This window comes from Melanaphis sacchari, unplaced genomic scaffold, assembly GCF_002803265.2.
Source record: "Melanaphis sacchari strain LSU unplaced genomic scaffold, SCAv2.0 Contig66_pilon_pilon, whole genome shotgun sequence".
Taxonomy (NCBI): domain Eukaryota; kingdom Metazoa; phylum Arthropoda; class Insecta; order Hemiptera; family Aphididae; genus Melanaphis; species Melanaphis sacchari.
In genome coordinates, this window is record NW_020271477.1 from 379,467 (window position 1) to 403,919 (window position 24,453).

The 24,453-nt window shown below is 26.3% G+C and overlaps 4 protein-coding genes across 5 annotated transcripts in view; 3 read left to right on the top strand and 1 right to left on the bottom strand.

Moving 5' to 3' along the window:
* Positions 1-1,150: 1,150 nt before the first annotated feature.
* On the bottom strand, positions 1,151-4,017 carry LOC112600706 (superoxide dismutase [Mn], mitochondrial). Its single transcript, XM_025348011.1, has 5 exons — positions 3,784-4,017; positions 3,326-3,519; positions 3,148-3,261; positions 2,092-2,271; positions 1,151-1,368 (listed from the first exon to the last, which is right to left on the bottom strand). The coding sequence occupies exons 1-5, from the start codon at positions 3,816-3,818 to the stop codon at positions 1,223-1,225; spliced, it is 669 nt and encodes a 222-aa protein (XP_025203796.1). The 5' UTR covers positions 3,819-4,017; the 3' UTR covers positions 1,151-1,222.
* A 2,476-nt stretch (positions 4,018-6,493) lies between these two features.
* LOC112600705 lies at positions 6,494-8,252 on the top strand. Its single transcript, XM_025348010.1, has 2 exons — positions 6,494-6,738; positions 6,874-8,252. The coding sequence occupies exons 1-2, from the start codon at positions 6,685-6,687 to the stop codon at positions 8,191-8,193; spliced, it is 1,374 nt and encodes a 457-aa protein (XP_025203795.1). The 5' UTR covers positions 6,494-6,684; the 3' UTR covers positions 8,194-8,252.
* A 3,100-nt stretch (positions 8,253-11,352) lies between these two features.
* LOC112600704 (probable aconitate hydratase, mitochondrial) lies at positions 11,353-20,520 on the top strand. 2 transcript variants are annotated; one of them, XM_025348008.1, is made up of 15 exons: positions 11,353-11,523; positions 11,769-11,849; positions 11,965-12,122; positions 14,341-14,566; positions 14,626-14,751; positions 16,069-16,227; positions 16,298-16,448; positions 16,650-16,825; positions 16,894-17,023; positions 18,478-18,635; positions 18,699-18,957; positions 19,249-19,454; positions 19,535-19,632; positions 19,697-20,045; positions 20,161-20,520. In XM_025348008.1, the coding sequence occupies exons 2-15, from the start codon at positions 11,820-11,822 to the stop codon at positions 20,302-20,304; spliced, it is 2,370 nt and encodes a 789-aa protein (XP_025203793.1). In that variant the 5' UTR covers positions 11,353-11,523; positions 11,769-11,819; the 3' UTR covers positions 20,305-20,520. The 2 variants fall into 2 exon arrangements, with proteins under 2 accessions (XP_025203793.1, XP_025203794.1); XM_025348009.1 differs by having other exon boundaries at positions 11,521-11,613.
* Positions 20,521-23,246: 2,726 nt separating this feature from the next.
* LOC112600695 (myb-like protein D) overlaps positions 23,247-24,453 on the top strand; it is a 3,622-nt gene continuing 2,415 nt past the window's right edge. Inside the window, exons 1-2 of the mRNA XM_025347994.1 lie at positions 23,247-23,713; positions 23,842-24,432. Coding sequence (XP_025203779.1) covers positions 23,549-23,713; positions 23,842-24,432 — 756 coding nt within the window. The 5' untranslated portion in view covers positions 23,247-23,548. The remainder of the gene's footprint in view (positions 23,714-23,841; positions 24,433-24,453) is intronic.

Consider the following 24,453-nt stretch of genomic DNA (forward strand, 5'->3'; position numbering starts at 1 on the left):
CATCGATAATTGTAATACTTTACAATCTCCTACCAAGATCTTGTCAAAACCAAAACAAATTTTTATCCTTTTAAGCAAAAAATTAGTACCTAAATTATCCTTACCTACTTAACTAATTAAACCGGTTTAAAAAATCAGTATGGAGGAATAATATATTTGTTTAAGTTATTGGTTTTTTTAAAAATTTAAAAAATATGAAGTCTCCATTGGAGACTGTACACTTTGAAACCAGACTCTTCTTATATGTATAGATCATAAATTATACATATTATATCATCTCATAAATAACCTTGATGAAAGACGTAAATTAATAACTCAATAGACATGTCAATGTTTTGTTAAAATAGTTTATTTAAATAAAATAAATCTAAAAAAAAGATATTAATGGATATAATATAGTACTTAAATCATAAAATTGTATTTGGTGGAAATGTTCTCAGAAAATTAAAAAAAATGTCTTTTTAGTAAATTCTAATGGTAAATTAAGATATTATTTAAATAATGTAAGTGATATAGGTACAACAAAGCAATTAATTATAAGTCTTTTTCAAAAATTTTTTTAAATAAGTGTTTCATGTATGTATATTCTATAAAATCATACTGTCTTTTTCAATTTATCTGTACCTATTTCTAATAAAATAATTTCATATTTTAATATATCAGTTTTTCGTCAAACCAATTATCAGTATTTCCATTGATTTTATAATATACTAGTATGTTTTAAATTAAATAATATAATACTTATTTATAACTTATTATTTTCAGTAATGTTAAAACTAAATAGAAAAAATGTATAGACATAAATAAACCTGCTAAAATATATTTAAATATTATTGATTACTCTATATTCTATAAAATTCACATTACATCATATTATGCAAATATAAACTTTTCTTCTTTTATATTTTTTACAATTTAAAATGAAGTAATTAAATCTTCAAAATAATAATAACATTAATTTAACAAACAACAGAACAGAAACATACAATATAATATTAAAGGCTACTTTTTATACTTATTTTAATGATTTAGATGATTTCCTAAAAAGTTATATATTATTTTGTTTTTTGTCAAAAAAAAAAAATAAAAAAATATTAATATTTATATATTTTAGTTGAAACTAAACAATGTTTAACTGAGTACATAAAAAAGTACATATTTAATTGCATAAACATAAATATATACTTGTTAAGAACTATAAAGTTGAAATAATTATTTTAAATTAAGCAGAAGCTTCAGCAAAACGTTTGGACACAGCATCCCAATTCACAACTTCAAAAATTGCGTTAACATAATCAGCACGTACATTCTTATATTGCAAGTAGTAAGCGTGTTCCCAAACATCAATTCCAAACAAAGGAATCAATCCTGTTCATAAAAATATATACATTAATTTGAGTAATCAAACATTACAACAATAGGTACTGGTTTGTAATTTTTTTCGTCTTACTCTGGTTTATTATCGTCCCACTACTATATATTCGAAATATATAATATAATATAATGTTCATCAAAAGCTCATCCAATGATTTTACGGTTTTAAAAAAAAACATAGTAGAAACCATAGGCATTTGTTTAATAAAATCAGTAAAATATAAATTCAACTCCAAACTTTTTATTATAACCATCTTAGGTAATTCCTCAGTATATTTATGTTTGTCAATGTTCATAGATTTAATTAATGTAAAAAAATTAATCAAAAAACATAGTGTAACAAATATATTATGTCAGATAGAACAAATCACTATATTAGATCAAGTACTATTTTTTTTTTTTTGAAGGTCTGGTTTTTATATTTTGTTGTTAGTGTTTTTACTAAATAAAATTATTATTTTTTTTCTCAAATATGTAATAAAAATAATTAATAATACAGTAATTTCATATATAGGTACAATATTTTACATTTTATGTAAAAAATGTATTTGTAATAGGAGAAGTACCAATATTATTATGACCAAAACTATTTGAAATCATTAAATCTACTATTTATAGATGAGAACAATAATAAGTTTCAATTGTTGATGGACGATAACAAACCAATGACATTTTCATACAATAACAAACCAGTACTTAATAATTATATAATCTAACCAGTAGTGGGGAACAATGGATCTTGGTTAGCACAACTTATAACAGTCAACTTCTTGTTTTGAGGATTAAACCCAAGCCAACCCCATCCAGAACCTTGGACAGCAATAGAAGCTGCTGCTAGTTGTTTCTTAAATTCATCAAATGAACCAAAGTTTTGAATTAAAGCCTTATCCAAATTGTCTAAAAAAAAAATAAATACTTTTTATATTTATAAAATTATTACAAAATATAAACTAAATAATAAAGTAAGTTTATTTAGATTAAAAGGAAACAGGTTTCTTGTTCAAATATGATTTACCTAAAGTTATTAATTTAAACTTAAACAGCTAAAATTATTTTAAGTAAGAAATATTTTGTGTATATAAAGTAAAATGATCTAAGATCTAAATACACTTTCTTATATTATTGAAATTTAAGTTAAAAATTAAACTTAAATGTCTATAATATAAATGATAAGTCTGTGAACAACTAACAAATAATATAAAAATCATTGAATAAAATTCAGTTAAGGTTTGATTTTAAATCAATTCATACATATACTGTTATAAACTTATAACTATTCCTATAAAAAAATTTAAAATTGTGATAAAATTATTAATTTAAAATTCATTAAAACAGCAAACTTATTTATCATTTAAACTCTTTTAGCATAACTTTGCATATCTAAGTTGCTAAACTCATAAAGCACTCAAGTTTAACAAAATTAATAAACAATTTCAAAATTTTAAAATAAAATTATAAAAACAATCCACTTTTTACATAATACCTTAAATATATAGTATAATTAAAAAATTTGATCTTTGTTAGGCTTAAATGATACAGTATGAGTAATTTAAATAATTACAAAAATATTATTAATAATTTATTGATAAATAGTTTTCAATGACTAAAACCTACTAAATAGCAAAATTTGTGTCAATTTACAGTTAAATTAATTGTTATATTTTAATTGTATTAACATAAAATTTAATTTATCTGCCTGCGATAATTTAACAAATTTATTGTCTAATAATTTAAAATATCTTCAAAAAATAAAAATAATAATGAATATTTTACCAGAAGGTTTAGTTGAATGAGGTGTAAGTGTATCCCAGAAAATAGAATGATTAATATGACCACCACCATTGAACTTTAGTGCAGGTGCCAAGCTTATGATTGTCGCCGTATCATCTATAAGAGAAACAAATATTTTAATAATTTACCAATTTAATGATTTAGTAGAAATATACATAACCTTTTGCTACAGCAGTCTGTAATTTATCTAGTGTATTATTGTAGTTAACTACATAAGTGTTATGATGTTTTTGGTGGTGAATTTCCATAATATCACGTGATATGATTGGTTCCAAGTCTTTATATTCAAATGCGAGAGGAGGTAACGTTGCTTTTGTTCTAATTTGGGACATCCGCAGGCGATTGAATGGTACACTGGAAAAATTACAAAACTATTTTAATAAAAAAAAAAAAAAAATCCAAGTTATCTACTCTTGGATAGGTAATTATCTTTGAAACCATAACAAAATATGATATTGAAATATTTTATAAAATAGTATAAAATGAACACAACTCTTTTTAGTTCGAAACGGTGTGAACTATCCAAAACAATGATATGAAACTATATAAAACTGTATTAATTTATATAGCATTTCTGGCATAGTTAAATGAGTGTTTAATAAACTTTTTAAAGATTACCTTTTCAACATATTTTGAACAATTTTAGACGACATTTTTCACGAAATTATTGGTAACAAACGTTCTTAATAAATAAAAACGTCTCAACTTGTATGTAATATAATTAAGTGTAAAAGTTTATATTGTTTATAGGTTAATGAACGAATCTAAAATTAAGACTTCAAAACAAAAACTTTCACAGAATTTAGCTATCAAAATGTCTGATATCAGCCGGGAAATCGGAAAACCAGAATAATGAAGATCAAATAAAAGTTAAGTTGTCAATGGTAACATTTAAATGATTTCATTATCAAAGTATGTATGTAAATCAAAGAGTATTAAAGTAATACTATCTATTATCTAAAGCCGTGCTATCACTATATTATGATGAATGTTTCGTGATAATATTAATCACGAATTTAGAATTTAATGTTTCTTAGAATATCGTAATTGGTATATTATAATATAATAACAATACATATAGATGACGCTCAAATTCTTGTGAATATTTTCTTACAACATAATATTGTGCGCCCGTCAGAATTTAAAATATAATATGTTTCTCGTTGTATACTTACATATATTCAAAGATTCATACTTGGCTCTATAAGTTCAAAATATTTAGGACATAGAAACAGGGGTTATTTTAAATTTTCGTTGTAACCTAAATAAGTTAGAAATAAAACATTTAAAAAGTCCAAAGTAAAAAACAAAACTACAATTAATTTTAACTTGTAAGCTGTGATTCTATTGTTTACGATAGTATAATTTTATTTATTGAAAAGTATGTTTGTGTTATAAAATGTCAAATATTAAGATAATCTATGTGTAAATTTAATATCTATTTATGCTCCTATAAGCTTTAATACATATATAGCTATTATTAACTTATAATAATCCTAACAAGTTACCTAAATTACTTAAATTCAATATTCATATTGTATGCATATTATTTGTATTTGATAGGTACCTATTTCTAATTGCAATTGAAAATAATAATTGTGATTAAACTTTCCATTATTGTTAAAATAACCTTTTGAGTGTATAAAATAGATTGTTGAAAACTAAATTTGAGTAGGTATGTATAACCAACAATTACCAGTATAAATCGAACATATAAACAGCCTATGTGATATGTCCCTTAGCACTTATCTGGAATTTTTTTTTTTAAGTAAAAAATATAAGATGGAAAATTATGTTTGAATGTCTAGTTATTTGTCATCCAGCGCCGAATTGGAAAGAAATTACTTACCGGGCTGTCCACCTAGACCAGCCTAAGTTCCTAAACAATTTTTTTCTTAACCTATCAAATTTTATTAGTATATAACAAGATTTAATTTATAGACCCTTAATGTAAATACAAGCACTACTATATATAGCTGTCATTATATCAAGATAACGATTTTTATCTTAGATTACATATTTACATTCTAGAATCACATTTTTGTCTTTTGATGTAAAATAAACCATGGATAAGATATTTCCACTGATTCAAAATATCATCAAACCGACCCAAATCTTTCGAATTTTTAACGGCCCACCGGGTTTTGCCCGGTAGCCCGCCGGCTCAATCCGGGCCTGCAGTGTCATCTCTAGTCATGACCAAATAATTTTAAGGACAGAGATAAAACCGATAAGTTAATCAAAATTAGCTTAAAGCTAATTGTGGAGAGGAGGTAGCCTAAACCCCAAATCTGAAGGACGTATACGGAGTGCACAGAGTGTGCAGTTGCACATCCTGCAAGTCGTGTCCTGATTTTACTATCATCAAAATAATTAAGTTTAAAAATGATGAATTAAATTTTGATTCACTGTTTGTTAATTTTTGACAATAAATTTTGAAAGTATATCGGTGAGATATCAGTTGCTCTTGCAAGCGGTTATTTTCAAAATAATTATATAATATAAAAACAAAACTGAATAGAGTAGTACGAAACAAGAGAGATTAGATTATAATATGCTAATGATTTTCGTGGAACAAGACCTTGCGATTTCAATCAATTGTTAAGTAATTGAGGAGTTCAGAGTATTCAAACTAAATATCAAATAATATCTTAAATATTTATAGAGACGTTATATATTTTTATATTTAAGAGGACTCCGTCTTTGCGGTAAATTAGGTAAAAAATAGGTAAATTTACTCTAGGTAATATTAAAGCTAACAAGATTAAATAGATTCTGCTGAACGTAAATTTGTTATGTTATATGTATGTAAGACGAAGATATCATATGAGAATGCGGCGTCCTCTAAATTATAAACATAATTTCTAACAAAAATAATTATTTTTTAAGGAATTAATGTTTTGGCAAGACATTTATGATGGGGAGGGGTACAGAAATATTGTACCAGCGTCTACTGTAATAAATATCTGGCCACGCCCATGTCTATATCGTTAAGACGCATAATATGTTCTGAATGTTCTGATTCAATATAAGTATAAATCCAAAATTTCAGACTTCAGACTTCAGACTAACCGATAAAGGTGATTTACCAGTTATTACACAATACACATAGATAGGTATATTAAAAAAAAGTCTGGAGACCCTTCATGTGTAAAAAGAACTTGGAATATCCCTGTGCGTGGTCACACTGTAATGTGTTTCTTGGTAACGACCCAAGCAGTACAAAACGAAACGAACTGTTTCACCTGGTGAGCAGAGATAGTGATTGTGATATTGATAGTAAATATTATGGTTTATAAATTTTGTCTATACTTGACAGACAACAACATTTTGTCATTCAACATTATTTTATTAAATTTATTTACACATTACTGATCTTTTTTTGAATTCGACCGTTAGTTTTTCTCGATAGTTTCTACAGTTTTTTTTTTTTTATGACAATTTATTGTGTAAACATTTTAGATCTGTATTTTATTTTCGTTGTATTTTTATGAACATTTTTTTAAAATATTTTTTAAAATGTGTGATAAAGAATTGCAAGTTATACCTGTCAAAAAAAATAAAAGAGGCGAGGTAAGAATTATTCCTCTTTTTATTATTTACTATTAAGCATTTACCAATTTATAAACTTAACTGTACATAATATTGTTATACTTTTTTATAACATTATTGTTCGTTTGTAAAACAATATTCTCTTATTTTATATAGGTAATTCGAAGTAAAAGAAAAAGACTAGTTATTAATATTTATAAAAAAAAAAAAGCAAATGAACCTCATATATTATATAAGCAGTTAATAAAAGAATTAATGAATGAAACTGGAATAGGAAAAAATAGTATTGAAAGAATTATTTCCGCATATAATTCAAATAAACCCATTTCTTCTCCAACCATGAAGAGATCCAGGCCGAAAATTTTCGATGTGGTTGATGATTTTTATAAAAATGCCATTCGACAAAAAGTGCATTCATTTTGGTTTAATCGTAATCCACCAACGTTGGATAAAATCGTAAATTCTGTCTCTGAAGACAATAGTTTAGCTACATTAAAACGGACAACTATGTATAATCTTCTTAAAGATTTAAATTATGTATATACGAAAAGAAAACGAAGTAGTGCTTTATCTGAGGGAGAAGATTTAGTTATATGGCGTCGAAATTATTTACGAAGTATAAAAAAATTACGAGAAGAAGGACGACCTTTATATTATTTAGGTGAAACATGGTGTAATGAGTATTCACAAAAGTTATGGATAGACAATACCATAAAATTAAATGGTAATTCATTCAAAACGAAATTAACAACAGGTGCAAGCAACTCAACTAGGAAAAGCAAAGATTATATCATTATTGTACACATTGGTTCACGAGAAGGATTTGTAAAAGGTGGTCTACAATGTTTCGAATTTAAGAGCAATAGGAGTGATTACCAAAAAGAAATGAATGGTGATAAATTTTTAGAATGGTTTAAAACTATTTTGCCTTTATTGAGCGATAATGCAATCATAATAATGGATAACGCTCCTTATCATAACATGAAGACCGAACAAATTCCAGTGTCATCGTGGAAAAAGGAAAATATTATGAAATGGCTCCAAGAGAAAAATATTCAAGTTGATAATTCGCATGTTAAAGCAGAACTATTGAATCTAGTTCAAAAACATAAAGCTGCTTACGATAAATATGCTGTTGACGAATTAGCCAAGGCAGAGAACAAAATCGTTTTACGGATACCACAGTATCATCATGAGTTAAACCCAATTGAACTTATATGGTCCATAGTTAAAGAGTATGTAAAAAATAAAAATATCACTTTCAAATTAGACGACCTGAAACAGTATTTGTTGGAAGGTATTAAATCAGTCACAGTCGAAGATTGGCGAAATGCCGAAGATTATACAATTAATGAAGAAGCTAAATTCTGGGAAATCGATAACATAATTGACGACTTCATGGATGATGAACATTCTTGTATATTTAATGCCGAAACAAGCGATTCATCAAGTGACTGCAGTGATGATAATTTTTAAAACAATTGATAATGAGTAATGAATATTATTGATATTATAAATGTATATAGAATGTGACACGTGTATTTTTTAATTGATCAAATGTTATTTTTGTATTATGTATTAGTAATTAATTTTTGTGTAAACAAGTTTTTACGGAAATAAAAAAATTAATATTTTATTCTTAACAATATAATATTATTAGTTATAAGTATTATTTTAACAGCCGACACTGATGGCTAGGTATATTTTATTTTAAATTCAATATGTCTATCAGGACTTACGAGAGCTGAGACCGAGAGGGATTATTTTGGAATTGCCAGCACCTCGCATTTTCAATTTTCATTAACCATTTTACCATTACATGATCAATGATCATAGACAATGTGATCCTTATGAAATATTTAATTATTAACTATTCCTCTGCGGCCCTATTTTTTTTTTATAGTTTTTTGTCGAGTAAAATTACGTTGCAGCAACATTTGATTCAGATTATTAATTATTAACATTTTGTGTATTAATATCGAATATAATATAATGAATATGTTTTTATTAATTATACTATCTATTTAAAGTTTAGAAAATGTCAGTGAAGTTGCTAATTTATATATGTATACAGTGGTCGACGTTTAATGTAATCACTTTGGTACGGTACATAACTGATAACATAATCCGATTGATAACATTAAACGAAAGTTAAAAAAGTTATAAAAAATAATAAAATCTACGTTAAATACATAGTTAATAAAAATATAATTTTTTTATTTATTATTATTTATTTATAAAAAAAGTACATATGTAGGTATAAATTGGAAATTTAAAATTAAATAAAAAAAAAAAATTAAATGTAAATAAATAAATATGCATGTACATCACTAATTTGAACAATATTTTTTTATCGATGTCTGTTTTTTTTTACCGTTAAAATTTCATTGATAAAATGTTCGTATTTGTACTGTCTTAATGCTGTACGAACGAAAGGTAGATATCAATGTGTATACTGTATAGACATTTATATCTTTATTACAATATTTTTATCTTTATTATGAGACATTCGACGAAAAATTTGATTGTATGTTATAAAATTATAATTTTATGAACTCAAACTGATAATATTATGCGACGTATTGATTATAAAAACCGACCTAATTTACACATATAAGTATATATCCGGCCCGTACTTACACTTTTCGATAACAATAAACGATTGATAACATTAACCGTGATTATAATAAGCGGTGACCACTGTATTTATGTATCATTCCCCGAAAAGTGTACTGCGCCCATTGATACTCCGATTAAAAAAACTTTTCGTCCAACATTTTTATTAATTATTTTTTATATTGGTTAACATTCGAATGAATGTTTATATGTTACACTCGTTTATAATTTTAACGGTTTCTTAATCTTTTGTAAATAGTATTCCTACCACTTTTAAGCATACATTGCATGTAATAATAATTTACTATTCAGGTTTTTGCCCTATAAATATGATAAGTGATAACGTATAACGCGCTGCTTCTCAAAAAAAAAAAAAAAAAAAAACACTCAACAAGTCCACTTTGTTTTATAACGATATTGGTCCTATATAGTTTTGACTATTGACTTGCCCGAGTACTTGTATTTTTTACAAATTAAATTATAATCATAATAGTAGGTATAATCGAATATGGCTATATCTAAATCTATTCTGGTATACAGTTTGCGTTAAATACGCAGTGTACCTAACAATTAAAAATAAAATGGAATTTGTTTTTATTTATTTTTTTAATATTGATATTGAAAGTTCTTGGTTTTTGAAAACCCTTAGACCTAGAAAGATGATTCAAAAATCCTTAAGAGGCCGCTGCACCCACATATGTTACCTCTGTCTTACATACATACAACATAACAAATTTTCATTCAGCAGAATTTATTTTATGTTGTTATCTTTAATGTTAGTAAATTTACCTATTATCAAACTTAAAGGTTAGAATTTTATCTAGGCCATCAATCATCATATAGGCTTTTATTAATATTTTAATTTTAAACTTAGGTATAGCTATGTAAAATATTAAAACTTAAAAATGCTCATAACTCATTTTAAAATTATAACATTAATAAAAGTCTATGTGATGACCTAGATAAAATTTTTGCCTTTAAGTTTGATACTCTAATATTAAAGTTAACGACATAAAATGGATTCTGCCGAATGAAAATTTGCTGTTGTATGTAGGTATGTAAGACGGAAATAACGCATGTAGGCGTCCTCTTAATACTACGGTTTTTGGTGGATCCAAAATATATTATTTGTCTAGCTTATTACGACCAGTGGTTTGACAAGCCTATTTCAAGTCCTGATCAAAATATTCAAACAATGATCCACCCATTACTTCTTTAAAAAATAATATTTAAAACTGTAAGCCAATTTTGAATTTTTATTTTAAAATATTATAAATCACAAACTATTTACATTAAACAAAAATAATACTATGATAATTAATGAAACATTTATTCACACAAACTTTAATTTTTAAACTCAAGATACATTTCCAGGGCTAAGGAAATGCACTAGGTAGACGTAATTTTCCATGCCACTGATTACAAGAAAAATTTAAATTTTTAATGTCAGTCGCCCAATATTTCATAGTTTTCTCGAAAAAAGCGAAATTATTTTAAATTTTTGAATCGTACACTAATTATTATAAAATAGTAATTGAATTTAAATAAATAAATTCGGACAAAATGAAAATTATTTTCGAAGTAGTATTTTTAAGTTTTCAATCTGCTCCGATTTTTAAGATAGATTTTTTAATTTGTTAAGTATCTCATGATACTTTCATTGTTTTTTTTCTTACAGATTTAATATATATAATCTAATTATTCTATAATGTATTATATAGTTGTAATCTATTCATAACCCATATATATTTTTATGGTATATTTATTATATTCTTATATTTTTTATACTAGATTATTTCGGAAGAAGAAACCTCATTGGAAATTGGAATAATTTTTATAGCACAAGAAATAAGAATAGTAATTTGGAGGACACTGGGCTTTTTATCAATTTGTCTTGGAAAAAAATCTAGAATAATGTGATAATCATGAAGATTTATTTTGTCATGGTGGTAAAAATTGGTATTACTGTGATGGGCGAGTCAGTTGTGGTAAATGGTAATAGCTGACCACTGTTAACAACTGTTAAGCCGTCATCGAACTTTTCAGTTTTTCGCCACTCAAGTTTAGTGTTTCTCGACAAGCGACAACTTTGCTTTCGTCATCGGGTAGCGACGTAGTATCCGTCCGCCCGCGAAACTCTATCTTCCAAATTTTTCAAAAACCGTTCTGACTACACCGGACAATTAGCAGGTATTATTATTGACTAATTGTATTATTTTGCTCATTAATCATTACTCGGTGATCGCGTTCGATCGTACCTTTGGCTCAAAGACTAATCTGGTACATATTAAAATTATTAATTTAATTTTATTTGTATTATTATTTATTATAATGTTATCTACTTATCAGTTATTGTAATTAATTAATTATTATTTATTATATTGTTGTTTTCGCTTTTGATCGTCCCCACTCTGATGTGCTTTTGAAACTGGTAGTTTTCCATTCATCATCAGTTCAGTTAGCAAACAGTCGACGAATTATACACTATGGCGTACTGCAGAACATTTAAGTCCCAGGTATGTATTTCACTTAGTAGCCAGAGGACATCATAGTTTCGGGTATTCCTCCTCTGATCTGGCTGACAATTCCAGTTAAATTGTCCATTTATTACTATTCTTAACATGTTAATAGGTTTCGTGGACCAAACTGATATCTGGTGAGATTCAGCAAAGATGCTTTCACTCATCTCCGGCTGTATTTGGCGCAAGTAAAGTAGCTATGAGCAAGTTGGACACCAAACCCTTGCCATACGAAACTCTAGAAAAGCGTATCAAAATTGTTGCTGATCGGTGCGTAATACTTATATGTGTACTAGAGATAGCATTTATCTTTCCCTGATGTATTACCTATTTTATATCGTATATTTAAATTGTTTCAATATTAATCTACTATTTCCATTGTTCCATTGTTGTTGTAATCAATCGCAATTCATTGGTATAGCCTTGACTAACTCATCAGATAATAATGGTTATTATAATATCTAGGTAATTATAGGTAACTAAAGGTAGATAATAATTTAGCACGTGTCCATATTAAAAATAAATTTAATTGAGTACTTATTTACATAATATATGAGTGTAAAATCTTTATTCTTGTGACATTTCTTATTTCTTGACTAATTTTTATTTTATTAAAAATAGCAATTATTTATTGATATTTTTATGATTAACAGAGATTAATTAGTATGAATGAAAAAGAAGTATATTGTATGGCCTAATAAAACATGAACTTTGTACATCATGTTTATATCTATAGACCTTGGATATTAATATTATTATATATTTTATTAATTCAACTAATTTCTTTATCCAAAATATTTCCGGGTTCTTTATTTTTTCACCTATTTCACTATATTATCTTTACCTATCTAATAAAGTATAATCATTTTTAATTGTTTTCAGATCATATACTTATTATTAGTAATTCATTTCTTGATATTTAATTTGTAAAAATCTATTTTAATAGTTTGTTTTTTTTCATCGAGAAGAATAAAATTTTATTTAGCGGTCATATTAAAAAAAAAGAAATAATGGCTTAACCAGGTCTGATGATTTTAGTTAATCTATTTTTATGATGAAGTTGATCTATTGCCAACTATTTTTAGTGTGACCTATCTTTAGTATATACTAGGTTGTAATTTCAAACTTTTTACTTTAATCATTACTTTAATTTGTGCTTACCTATTGATTTAAATGTTTACCTTAATTAATAATTTTATTAAGCATTAAAATAGATAGACCATAATTTCTAAATATATAACCAATTCAATCATAATATAAATTTTATTTAATATGTGAATTCTTTTAATGAAAGAGTAATACATAATAAACGTTACATGTTTTTAGGTAATATAACTATAATTTTAATGAAACAATTCATTTTTAACAACAACTACTAAATACAACATACTTATAGTTCTAAAGCTTTTTATAAACAAATCATGTATTAGTTATACACTTTATCTTATCTAAGACTATTTAGATACTAACTAGTATTTTAAATAAGTTAAAGTCAATTATACAAATTATTGATTCAAGATTACTTATTATCTCATTTGTGTGCCTAAAAAATGTTGGTATTGCCTCTTGAAAGTAACAACAAATAGTAAAATAAAATAATAGATAAATAGGTGAAAGAAATACATAAAAAATATTGTCTATTTTAATAAATTTTGCTAATTACTAGTCATTAGATATACTTATGTATATAATTTTTTTTTATATTTCCAAGACTTATAGATGTATTAAATTATGTTTTTTAATAACTTTATTTTGGCCATCCATAACATAAGAATAACTAAAATAATAGTTCTTATTGTACTTATAAAAAAAAATCAATAGTATAATTTGAAATGTAAATATACAAATTTATTTTGTTTATTTCTCAAAAGTTTTATCAGTTTCAAGTTAGAAAATTAATCTGTGTTAAAATATTATTCCTAAAAAATAAAAATATCAATACCATTGTTGGTATTTGTATTAATATCTGACATAGATACATTTTTTGATAGCTTTTTTTTTTTAGTGTTGAATTATACTTCCTGAGGTTTAGTTTGAATAACAATTATTTTATGTTCATTAATTAAAATTGTATTTAATATTTTGTATAACCAACAAATTTCAAATATTTAGTAATTGATATTTAAAATATGACATGTATTGTTTTAAACAAATTTAATAATTTAAGTAGGTAATAAAGCAATAACCTATTGTTACATAACCAAACCTATTGTAACCTATTAAATACATAAGTCTTAGCATATTTTTGAATATGTTAAATGTATTTCAATTAAATCTTGTTTTAAAATTAAAATCAATCTTAAAAATGTTTAACTGTTTTTATGAGTAAATTATACTCATATTCATCAAAAATTAATTTCATTAATAATCATGAGCATTTTTTGTGGTCAAAAATAAATAAATTAAAATAATGTTCATAATTATTATATGGTGTTTTAAAATGTCTTATTAATTTTGAATTTTAACTTTAATAATTAATATATTATAGATTAGGAAAACCATTGTCTTTGGCAGAAAAAGTGCTTTATTCTCACTTGGATGATCCTGTTAATCAAGACATTGAGCGTGGTGTCTCTTACTTAAAGTTGAGGCCTGATCGTGTGGCAATGCAAGATGCTACTGCACAAATGGCTATGTTGCAATTCATTTCATCAGGTTTGCCAAAAGTTGCTGTTCCTTCCACGATTCATTGTGATCATTTAATTGAAGCTCAAGTAAATTCGATTTAACTATTATAATTTTATATTAACTTATTAAAATTGTTTAATAATAGGTAGGTGGAGTTGAGGACTTGAAAAGGGCAAAAGAGATGAATGAAGAAGTTTACAACTTTTTGAAAACCGCTGGAGCAAAATATGGAGTTGGATTTTGGCATCCTGGATCTGGAATTATTCATCAAGTAATAATAACAAAATATTAAATATTAGTTATCAGTAAAGACCAGATTTATATGCATTTTAAATTGTTAAATATGCATGCAAACATGCACCAAAAAAAGTAAAAATATGAAGAAAAAAATGCATTACATGCAAAATAAAATTTCAATTTTTACAGTGATAATTATTTAGTATTTCTATTTAAATTTTCATATACAGTATAGGATATATTATATAGCAAATATACAATACAAAAGTGTAATTTGTTATTTAATTTTTAATCATTAGGTAATACACTAAAAAATATTTTATTAATATTAAATAGTAGATACATTGATGATATAAATAAGAAAAAAGTTCCGTTAAAGTATGTTAATTGGAAAAACAATAAACTATCAAAAGTTATTCTTAAAGATGTAAAATATTTAATATTATAATATAAATGTACCTATAATCTGTGTTTTTGCTCAACATCTTTTTGGATCATTAGGTGTATATGGTTTTTTGTTAAAATATTCAAAAATATGCAGTATAAAATTTTGATACTTAATCAATTAATGATTTGTAGACACTTGTTGACTGCGTGTATATGATGTTGAAAATAGCAACATGCATTTTTTGCAAAACCTAGTCTTTAGTTGTAAGTAAAGGCAGGATTTTTGTGCAACTTACACCTAAAAAACATGCAATTAAAATATTTAAATGTGTAAAATTGTATAAAAACAACATTTTTATTATAGGTGCTTCAAATTTTATTTTTAATATTATTATTTATTAGTAGACATTAACTATTAAGTACCTATTATATTAAAATATAAAATTTAAAAAATGATTTAATTTAATTTAATTTAAATTAATTAATAATTAACTAACAATAAATATGCGTGTATAACTGACTTTAAAATATTTTATTAAAATTTTTAATCATTTACATTTCCAAGATTTATTCATAAAATGATGTCCAATTTTCAACATTTTAAATTAAATCACATCAAGTAATAAATATCAACTATAAAATTATTGTATAAAACACTAGTTGACTACGCCTGCTGCAGATAGACTATAGTACTGTATGTGTATATATAGATTATAAAGTAAAAATATTTGTACTTAGTACTATTTAGTGAATTTTTATAAAAAAAAAACCCAAAATGTGCAATTTTGTACAACATAAACTTTCTTTAAATTAATCTATATTTCTTAATTTGGATTTGTAGCTTGTTATTATAGAATTTATGATACGCCATTAAAAGATGCAATTGCACGTGAATCTGGTCTTTAGTTATAAGGTTTGTATTAATTTTTATGATTAAAAAATGAAATTCTAATATTTTGTTTAGATTATTCTGGAAAACTATGCTTTTCCTGGGTTATTGATGATAGGTACTGACTCCCATACACCTAATGGTGGTGGACTTGGTGGTTTGTGTATTGGAGTTGGTGGTGCGGACGCTGTTGACGTGATGGCTGATATTCCATGGGAACTGAAATGTCCTAAAGTAACCATTAATAATAATTAATAAATAATTTAAAGTGTTTTTTAAAATTATTAATATAAATTTTAAATAGGTAATTGGTGTTCATCTAACAGGAAAGATGTCTGGTTGGACTACACCAAAAGATGTAATCCTTAAAGTTGCAGATATTTTGACTGTTAAAGGAGGTACTGGTGCTATAATTGAATATCATGGACCTGGAGTAGATAATATATCATGCACAGGTAAATATTATTGCTTAATTAAGTGTAGTGTATTATTTTTGATAGATGCCAATTGTTTTATAATAATATCAATGTAGCATTGATTTTTTTTCAATTAATGGTGGCATCACGGATGTATTATGAAACCATTTCTGTGGTGTTATCGGTTTCAAACTGAAGAAAAAAAGTTTAATTTTAATATAATTTAATCATTTTTATAAGGTATGGGTACCATCTGTAATATGGGTGCTGAAATTGGAGCTACTACTTCATTGTTCCCTTTTAATCACCGAATGGCAGATTATTTAAAAGCTACATCTCGTGCTGATATTGCTGAAGAAGCAGCCAAGTACAGTAAGTCATTATTGACTCCTGATAATGGCAGTCATTATGACCAGGTAATATTTTTCCTTGAATTGCTACAATATTATATTAATATTTTGTTTCATTATTACTACTAATGTAGTTAATTGAAATTGATTTATCAACACTGGAACCTCATGTCAATGGACCCTTCACACCTGATCTTGCCCATCCTATTTCAAAACTAGGAAACAATGCCAAGAAAAACGATTGGCCCGTGGAAATCAAAGTTGGTTAGTTACTTACAATAATGATAGCTTATTTATTTATTTTGTAACAATTATTAAAAAAAAAAAAAAAAAATACTCTTAATTTTACTTAAAAGATTTAAAATTGGATGTGATAGACTTAAAATATCTTGGGAACTTAGAATAGCAATGTTTCCTATTTTATTTATTTAATGACACTTGTATAATTTATAATATTTCCTTTTTAGTTGATTTAATGATAATATTTTTGATAAAATATAAATTATAATTAATTTTATAATATATATGTATTAGTACATTTATATGTTGGAGTTAAAATAGAAATTCACAAATGCTCGTTTTTATAATGATGATTTAAGATATTTTATTTAATATTTAAATAACTAATATCCATGGATTATGCATAACATAACTATTTTAATGTCAGCATATTATTTGACTAATCCAGTTCATTTATATTTCAAACTAAAAAGTCGACTTTAAATACCAAATGCTAAACAATGTAACAAAATAAATATGTCAGACTCATTTCTAATTTTGTTCAGGCGGATGAATAGCAATGTCATATCCACAGGGGGTTAGGGGGTTGCACCTCCTCCCTGAAATTTTTTCGACCATTTTATATATTTTGTAGGTTATACTACATATTACACATGCATTTTATACTAAATTATCAGACGATAGTGTTTTGTTTATGAAAAAAAAAAAAAACAAAAAAAATAATTAATTAAATTTAAGATTTAAAATTAGTTTTAAATATTTATTACATTATTTTATATTTTTAGAAATTTATAAAATAATCTATATTTCATATCTCATATTGGCTTTACCGTCAAAATTTATATTATTTTTAAATTATTCCACATTTATCATCAAGTATGGATTCATATCATATCAATGATAGAATTTATCTGTGGGTAGAAAAATCATAATCAGTTTTTTTCTAAAGCCTCTATTCGTACTGATAAACTATTTAAGTTGTTACGGATAATAATATTGTTATCTTTGATAATGGATATTTAAGAAAAAACTTCAGTGAATTTGTGTTTTTATATTTAAAAGAATCTAATTTTATATTTTGTTGATTAATAAACTTAATCAGTTTAGACTAAGTTTTAAGACATCTAATTATTTTATGATGAACTTAATATTTAATAAGTATTATTTGAATTAGTATCTGATTTAGAAACCTTAGATTTTTTTTATGCTAATTAAATAGTTGAGATCTTCTTGATTTAATTGAACACATTGAATGTGGAATAAAATGTTATTAAATAAAAAAAAAAAGGTAATAGACACAGTTTGTCCACACTTTAAGTTAATCTCACAGTTTACATAATATGTAACTATTATAAATATTAGAAATAACAATAAAAGACAATACAACAAATATTAAATGTGTGTACTTAGCAATGGCTAGTTAACAACTACATTATTTCTTAGATATTCATTGTAGTGATATATTTTTTTATTTTCAGGTCTTATTGGAAGCTGCACCAACTCAAGTTATGAAGACATGTCGAGGTGTGCAACTATTGCAAAAGAAGCTTTAGCTCATGGACGTAAATCAAAAATTCCATTTAATGTTACTCCTGGATCTGAACAAATTAGGGCAACAATTGAAAGAGATGGAATTGTATATAAGAATATAATATTTTATCAGTATTTATCAATTAATATTTTAATGACTAACATTTAGGCGCAAATATTAAGAGAATTTGGTGGTACTGTATTAGCTAATGCATGTGGTCCATGTATTGGTCAATGGGATCGTAAAGATGTTAAAAAGGGTGAAAAGAATACCATTGTCAGTTCATACAACAGAAACTTTACTGGACGTAATGATGCCAATGCAGCAACTCATGCCTTTGTCACCTCTCCAGAGTTAGTTACTGCTTTAGCCATTGAAGCTCGTTTGGACTTTGATCCCACAAAAGATTCAATTAAAGGAGCTGATGGTTAGTTAAATATATATTAATTGTCATCATGATTACAAACTTCAGTTACTTAAAATACGTACTCAAAATCTGGGATTTGAGAACATTGTATACTATTTTTCATTCATTTCATTAATTTAGGGAGAAATAACAATTGTGTTTACCTTTAATGAAATGTGATCAAGAACAGTATACAAGTTTAGTGTTTAAATTACTGAATAATGTTATTCAGAATTACACATATTTGGAAGTAATTTCCATTTATAAAATAATGTTAATATTAATGTTTCATAATTTTATTTATTATTATAGGTAAAGAATTTAAATTGAGTAATCCATTTGGTGATGAATTACCCGCAAGAGGATTTGATCCAGGTCAAGATACTTACCAAGCTCCACCTGCTGATGGATCAGCTGTGAGTGTGGTAGTAGACCCAAAATCCAATCGTCTCCAATTATTAGAACCATTTAAAGTTTGGGACGGAAAAGATTTAGAAGATCTTACTATACTTATTAAAGTAAGTTTAAATAAAATATAATATATGTTTTTATTTTAGTTTTTAATTAAGATTTTCTAATATATATACATTTTCAATAGGTGAAAGGAAAATGTACAACTGATCACATTTCTGCGGCTGGCCCATGGTTGAAATACCGAGGTCATTTGGACAATATATCTAATAACATGTTCTTAACGTAAATTATTATGATTTTGTTTTCTTTAAAACGTATGATAAAATTATTTTATTTATTATTCTAGTGCAACCAATTCTGATAATAATGAAATGAATAAGGTAAAAAACCAATATACTGGAGAATGGGGTGCAGTACCAGATACAGCCAGAGCATACAAAGCTAAAGGTATATCGTGGGTAGTGTTTGGTGATGAAAACTATGGTGAAGGAAGTAGCAGAGAACATGCCGCTTTAGAACCACGTCATTTGGGAGGACGTGCAATCATTGTCAAATCTTTTGCTCGTATTCATGAAACCAATTTGAAAAAACAAGGAGTATTAGCATTGACATTCGCCAACTCTAAGGACTATGATAAAGTTCAACCAACTGATAAAGTGTCTTTGGTCGGACTTAACCAATTTGCCCCTGGCAAGGTATAACTAAAGTAGATTTATTTAAAATTCATTCAGTTGTCCAGTACACACCATATATTTTATAAATCAAATTGTTATTGAATTATTCAGCTTATATTAGTTTTTATTTTTTCAGCCTTTGAAATGCATATTGCGTCATGCTGACGGAAGTTCTGATGAGATATTACTTAATCACACATTCAATGAACAACAAATAGAATGGTTTAAGTCTGGTAGTGCATTAAACAGAATGAAGCAATTAGCTGCTGCGTCTAAATAACATGTTGATGTCCATATTAAATTGTATTATCTATTTATTTTTAATTCATTGTTGATATTTTAAATTGAAACAAAACATAATTTCTTGTAAAAAAATAACCGTTTTTAGTCAAATATATTTTAGGCAAAAAAATCATTGGATTTAGATCCATTACCACTATTGTTTTATATATTATAATTGTTAATTAATTAAATATATCAATTTTGATAGTTTTAAGTAAATTGATTATTGTTGTCTATTATAATTCTTCAGTTTTGTATTATAGAACTTAGACAATAAAGCAGTCAAACAGAATGAACTATGGTTTTATGATTAAATAATTTCAACAAAACATATAAGGTTTATAGATATCTTTTACACATAACAATTTGTGTAGTTACACAAAGTTAAAAGACCTTGTGCAATATATTATAATTTTCAATATTCATGATTACATACAACAAAGATATTTCCTTATACATTTAAATGTAATTAATTAGCTGGTATATACATTCTATAGGGGGAAGTACAACTATATACGGTAGAGAAGTTTTTCGTACTGTATCAGACGTTAGTGTATGAGCTCAACGCCGTGGAATTCTCTGGTGAACTTGACAGCAATGGCAAAAAATGCTACGCTCTTCACAACGTTCCTAAAACACGGTCGATGGCAATAACAATATTAATATTTCAGAGTTAATAAATTAGGTAATTTGCAAGATATTTACCAAATGTTTTCGTCCTGGTACATTAACTTGATCTTTTCCATGGCCGTGCGAGGTTTCGGCTGGACAGCCTGGGCTGGTCTTCCAAACATCTTGTGCAAAGTTCGTTCGAAATGAGTTGGACCGTTGAGCAATGGACGACGAGAGAGGACAAGAGATTAAGTCGATCGGCGATAGTTATACTTGTACCTCAGTATAATCTCTTTGGATCGTTGATTATTAATTATTTTCGTTCAACTCGATATCGCAAACCGATTTATTTATTCAAAACTGACTAGTACGGGCAAATCAGGGCAAACACAGTAACACGACCAATTCCAAATTCTAATCAATTTTGTGAAGTAACCATGATGTTATCTGTTATCTCGTGGCAGCATTGCCAACCTATTTTACTATAAAGTAAAATTCTTCAAAAATCAATACGGACCGCAAACAACATAGTATATTATTATTAAAAAGTAAAAACCATTAGAAACTTTGAAATTCAAATGTTTCAATAATTGCATTGCATTTTAAACTTTGAGCCTATGAGTGTTGATTTTTGTAGGCGCTAAAAATAAATCTATAAATGTAACAATGACAATACAATACTTCGATGTTTATTAATTATTGGATTAACAGATTGAAAAAAAGACTTGAAAAGTTGAAAGTCTCGGATTCCTTATAGATTAGTAACACTTTAGTCCAGTGGTCGGCAATAGGCGGCCCGCAGGCCAAATCCGGCCTGTGAAGGAAAAATAATTGGACCACAAAAATATTTTTATTTTTTTTTTAATAATGCCGGTTTTCCACACATAATATTATATATTTGATCTATTTTATGATGTATTTAGAGATTACGATGATTTTTATCGTTTATTGCTATTTACAATAATAGCTGCGATAACACAACAATTATTAACTAATATCTGAGTTTTTAGTTTTTACTGACCCTCGAAATTTTTTTTTTGATTTTCTGGACCTCCATAGAATTTAATTGCCGACCCCTGCTATAGTCTATAATGCACATTAGACTTCAAGAACTTTAAATTTTATCGAACGAATTATTAAAGTGCATGTGAAATTTCAATTTTCAATAATGAGGAGGAGGGGAGGGGTAAGGTAATGACTAGCCCATATTATGACATGTATAGGTAACCGAAAAACACCGATTGATTCATTTGTAAACTGCATTCTACTTAGGTATTTTTAATTTTATTTTAAAACAATTTCCATCTTAGATAATTTTATGAGTATTATCATGTATCAAAAAATAACCCAATTGTACTGGAAAAAAATATGTAGGGAGCTAAATAAGTATAATACTTATAGACTACAGGTTAATAGTACCTTATAATATAGTAAGTAGCGTTATTATTTTAGATTTTTCTATAGAGAGATCAAGCAAATTAAATTACGATTCTAAGCAAATAGGTGCTATAAAAAGTAAAAGACAAAGAAAGTGAAATAATTATATTTGTTATTGCCTTAGTTAAAACCATAGAATAATATACCTACTCTTTTTTTTTCAAGATCGTAATAGTTGATAATAAAAATACTCGTGATAATTTAATTATGTTAAAGATTCAATACCTACAAAAATTTTTGATGGCTTATAACATATTGTATGTCTATAATATAAAGAGATTTTCATCAAGCATGTTGTGAATCCTAATTTTTCTTAAATAATAAATGTATTCAAATTTTTAAATACCTATACTTAAAGACCATATTATCAAATACTTTTTTTATGACATTTAAAAGTGTTCTATACTCCTGTGATGATGTATAATTTGTTTTTATTTCAAAGGTCAATGTCCTTTTTTATTGCATATTGGAGTCTGGAGATGATTTTTTTGAAAATATTGATGCATTTAATTCGAAATTCTAACAGTTAATTTAAGTAGTTTTTATTTAATAGGTACAACAAGAAACCTATCTATTCTATACGTCATGAAGTATTACAGAAAAAAAATAGTTAAATTTAAAAGTTAAAAAAAATTTGTGTACGCAAACCCGTAAATCGTAATGGTGTACGGATAATAATCATTTTGTGTGTATATTTGACGCAACCGTAATTATTTTATTTTAATATTTTTAAAAATTTTTAAGTGACATTAGTTAGTCCGTTATTTTATTTTTTAAATTTGAAAGATCGGACATTCATTTACGATCACAACGCCTCGATCATGGCTGCACTGTTATTTTGCTTGGCTTAAACGGTTTTATCATTGTTTGCCTCCGTCCATGATTGTCATTAGTGAAACCTATTGTTGGTTGTTACTTATTAGTTATTGGTGTTTGCTGCAGCGTTTGGCGCAGTTTTCTCGTTTATATTATTTGTTATTAGTGTTATTATATTATACTTCGTGATTTTCATTTGTGGTTCTTGTACAGAAAATTAAGTTATTTTATTTTCCTCGTTTTCCGTATTGTGGTCTCGACTCGGTGGATCGCAATTTTCAATAAGCGACGCGACAACCAGAAAACAAATATTTATTCAGATCGTTCGTCAATCGTTTGTTTTATTCCACCGAAGTTGTTTTTTTAAGCGTTATAATATGGATCCGGCACAGGCACAGATGATGAACGAGATTCGGTCTTTACGCCAGTTATTAGAGGCTACGAACCAAAAGATTGATAATATAGCCATATCAGAGCGGATTAGAGATGAAACAGTGCGAAAATCTGCCAATTCCATTACTGTCATCATCAGGCTTTTGGCTGTATGTATTATTTACCTACTAATGTAGACTACATTAAATCACTAGTGGTCATTAGCCTTAAAATTGCATCTGTTTTTCAAATGTTTATTATAATATTGTTCTTATTTTTTGTTGCTTTTTTGTTTTAGGGCTTAAGTAAATTGTCCGTCGCAGAGTTACGAGATATTCTAATTGAATCGGATGCTCTTTTAAACACTATTCATCCTATTCCCACTACTGATCAGAATATTGATCCAACTCCTGTAACTAATAATCAATTAAAAACTGTATTAAAAGAGGTATCTAATTTACTTACTTTAATGTCGAATGTTGAACAACCTTCAAACCAATCTTCTTCTACAACATCAGACTCTGAGAATGCTTATATTAATAAAATTAATGAAGAGGAGAGACTACGGTTTTGGAGAAAATACAAAAATAAATACAATTATATGGGCAACATTAGATGTAAAGTTTCTACTTTAGAAACCCCAGTTCGAGAACTGGAACATTGTGAAAATGCTATAGTTAATATTACACAAAATAATATAAATGAAGTTGTACAAAATGATTTAAATGCCAATACACATAATAATTTAAATGACATTGTACAAAATGATGTAAACGATGAAACACAAAATAATGTAAACGAAGAAACACAAAATAATGTAAACGAAGAAACACAAAATGATGTAAACGAAGAAACACAAAATAATGTAAATGAAGAAACACAAAATGATGTAAACGAAGAAACACAAAAT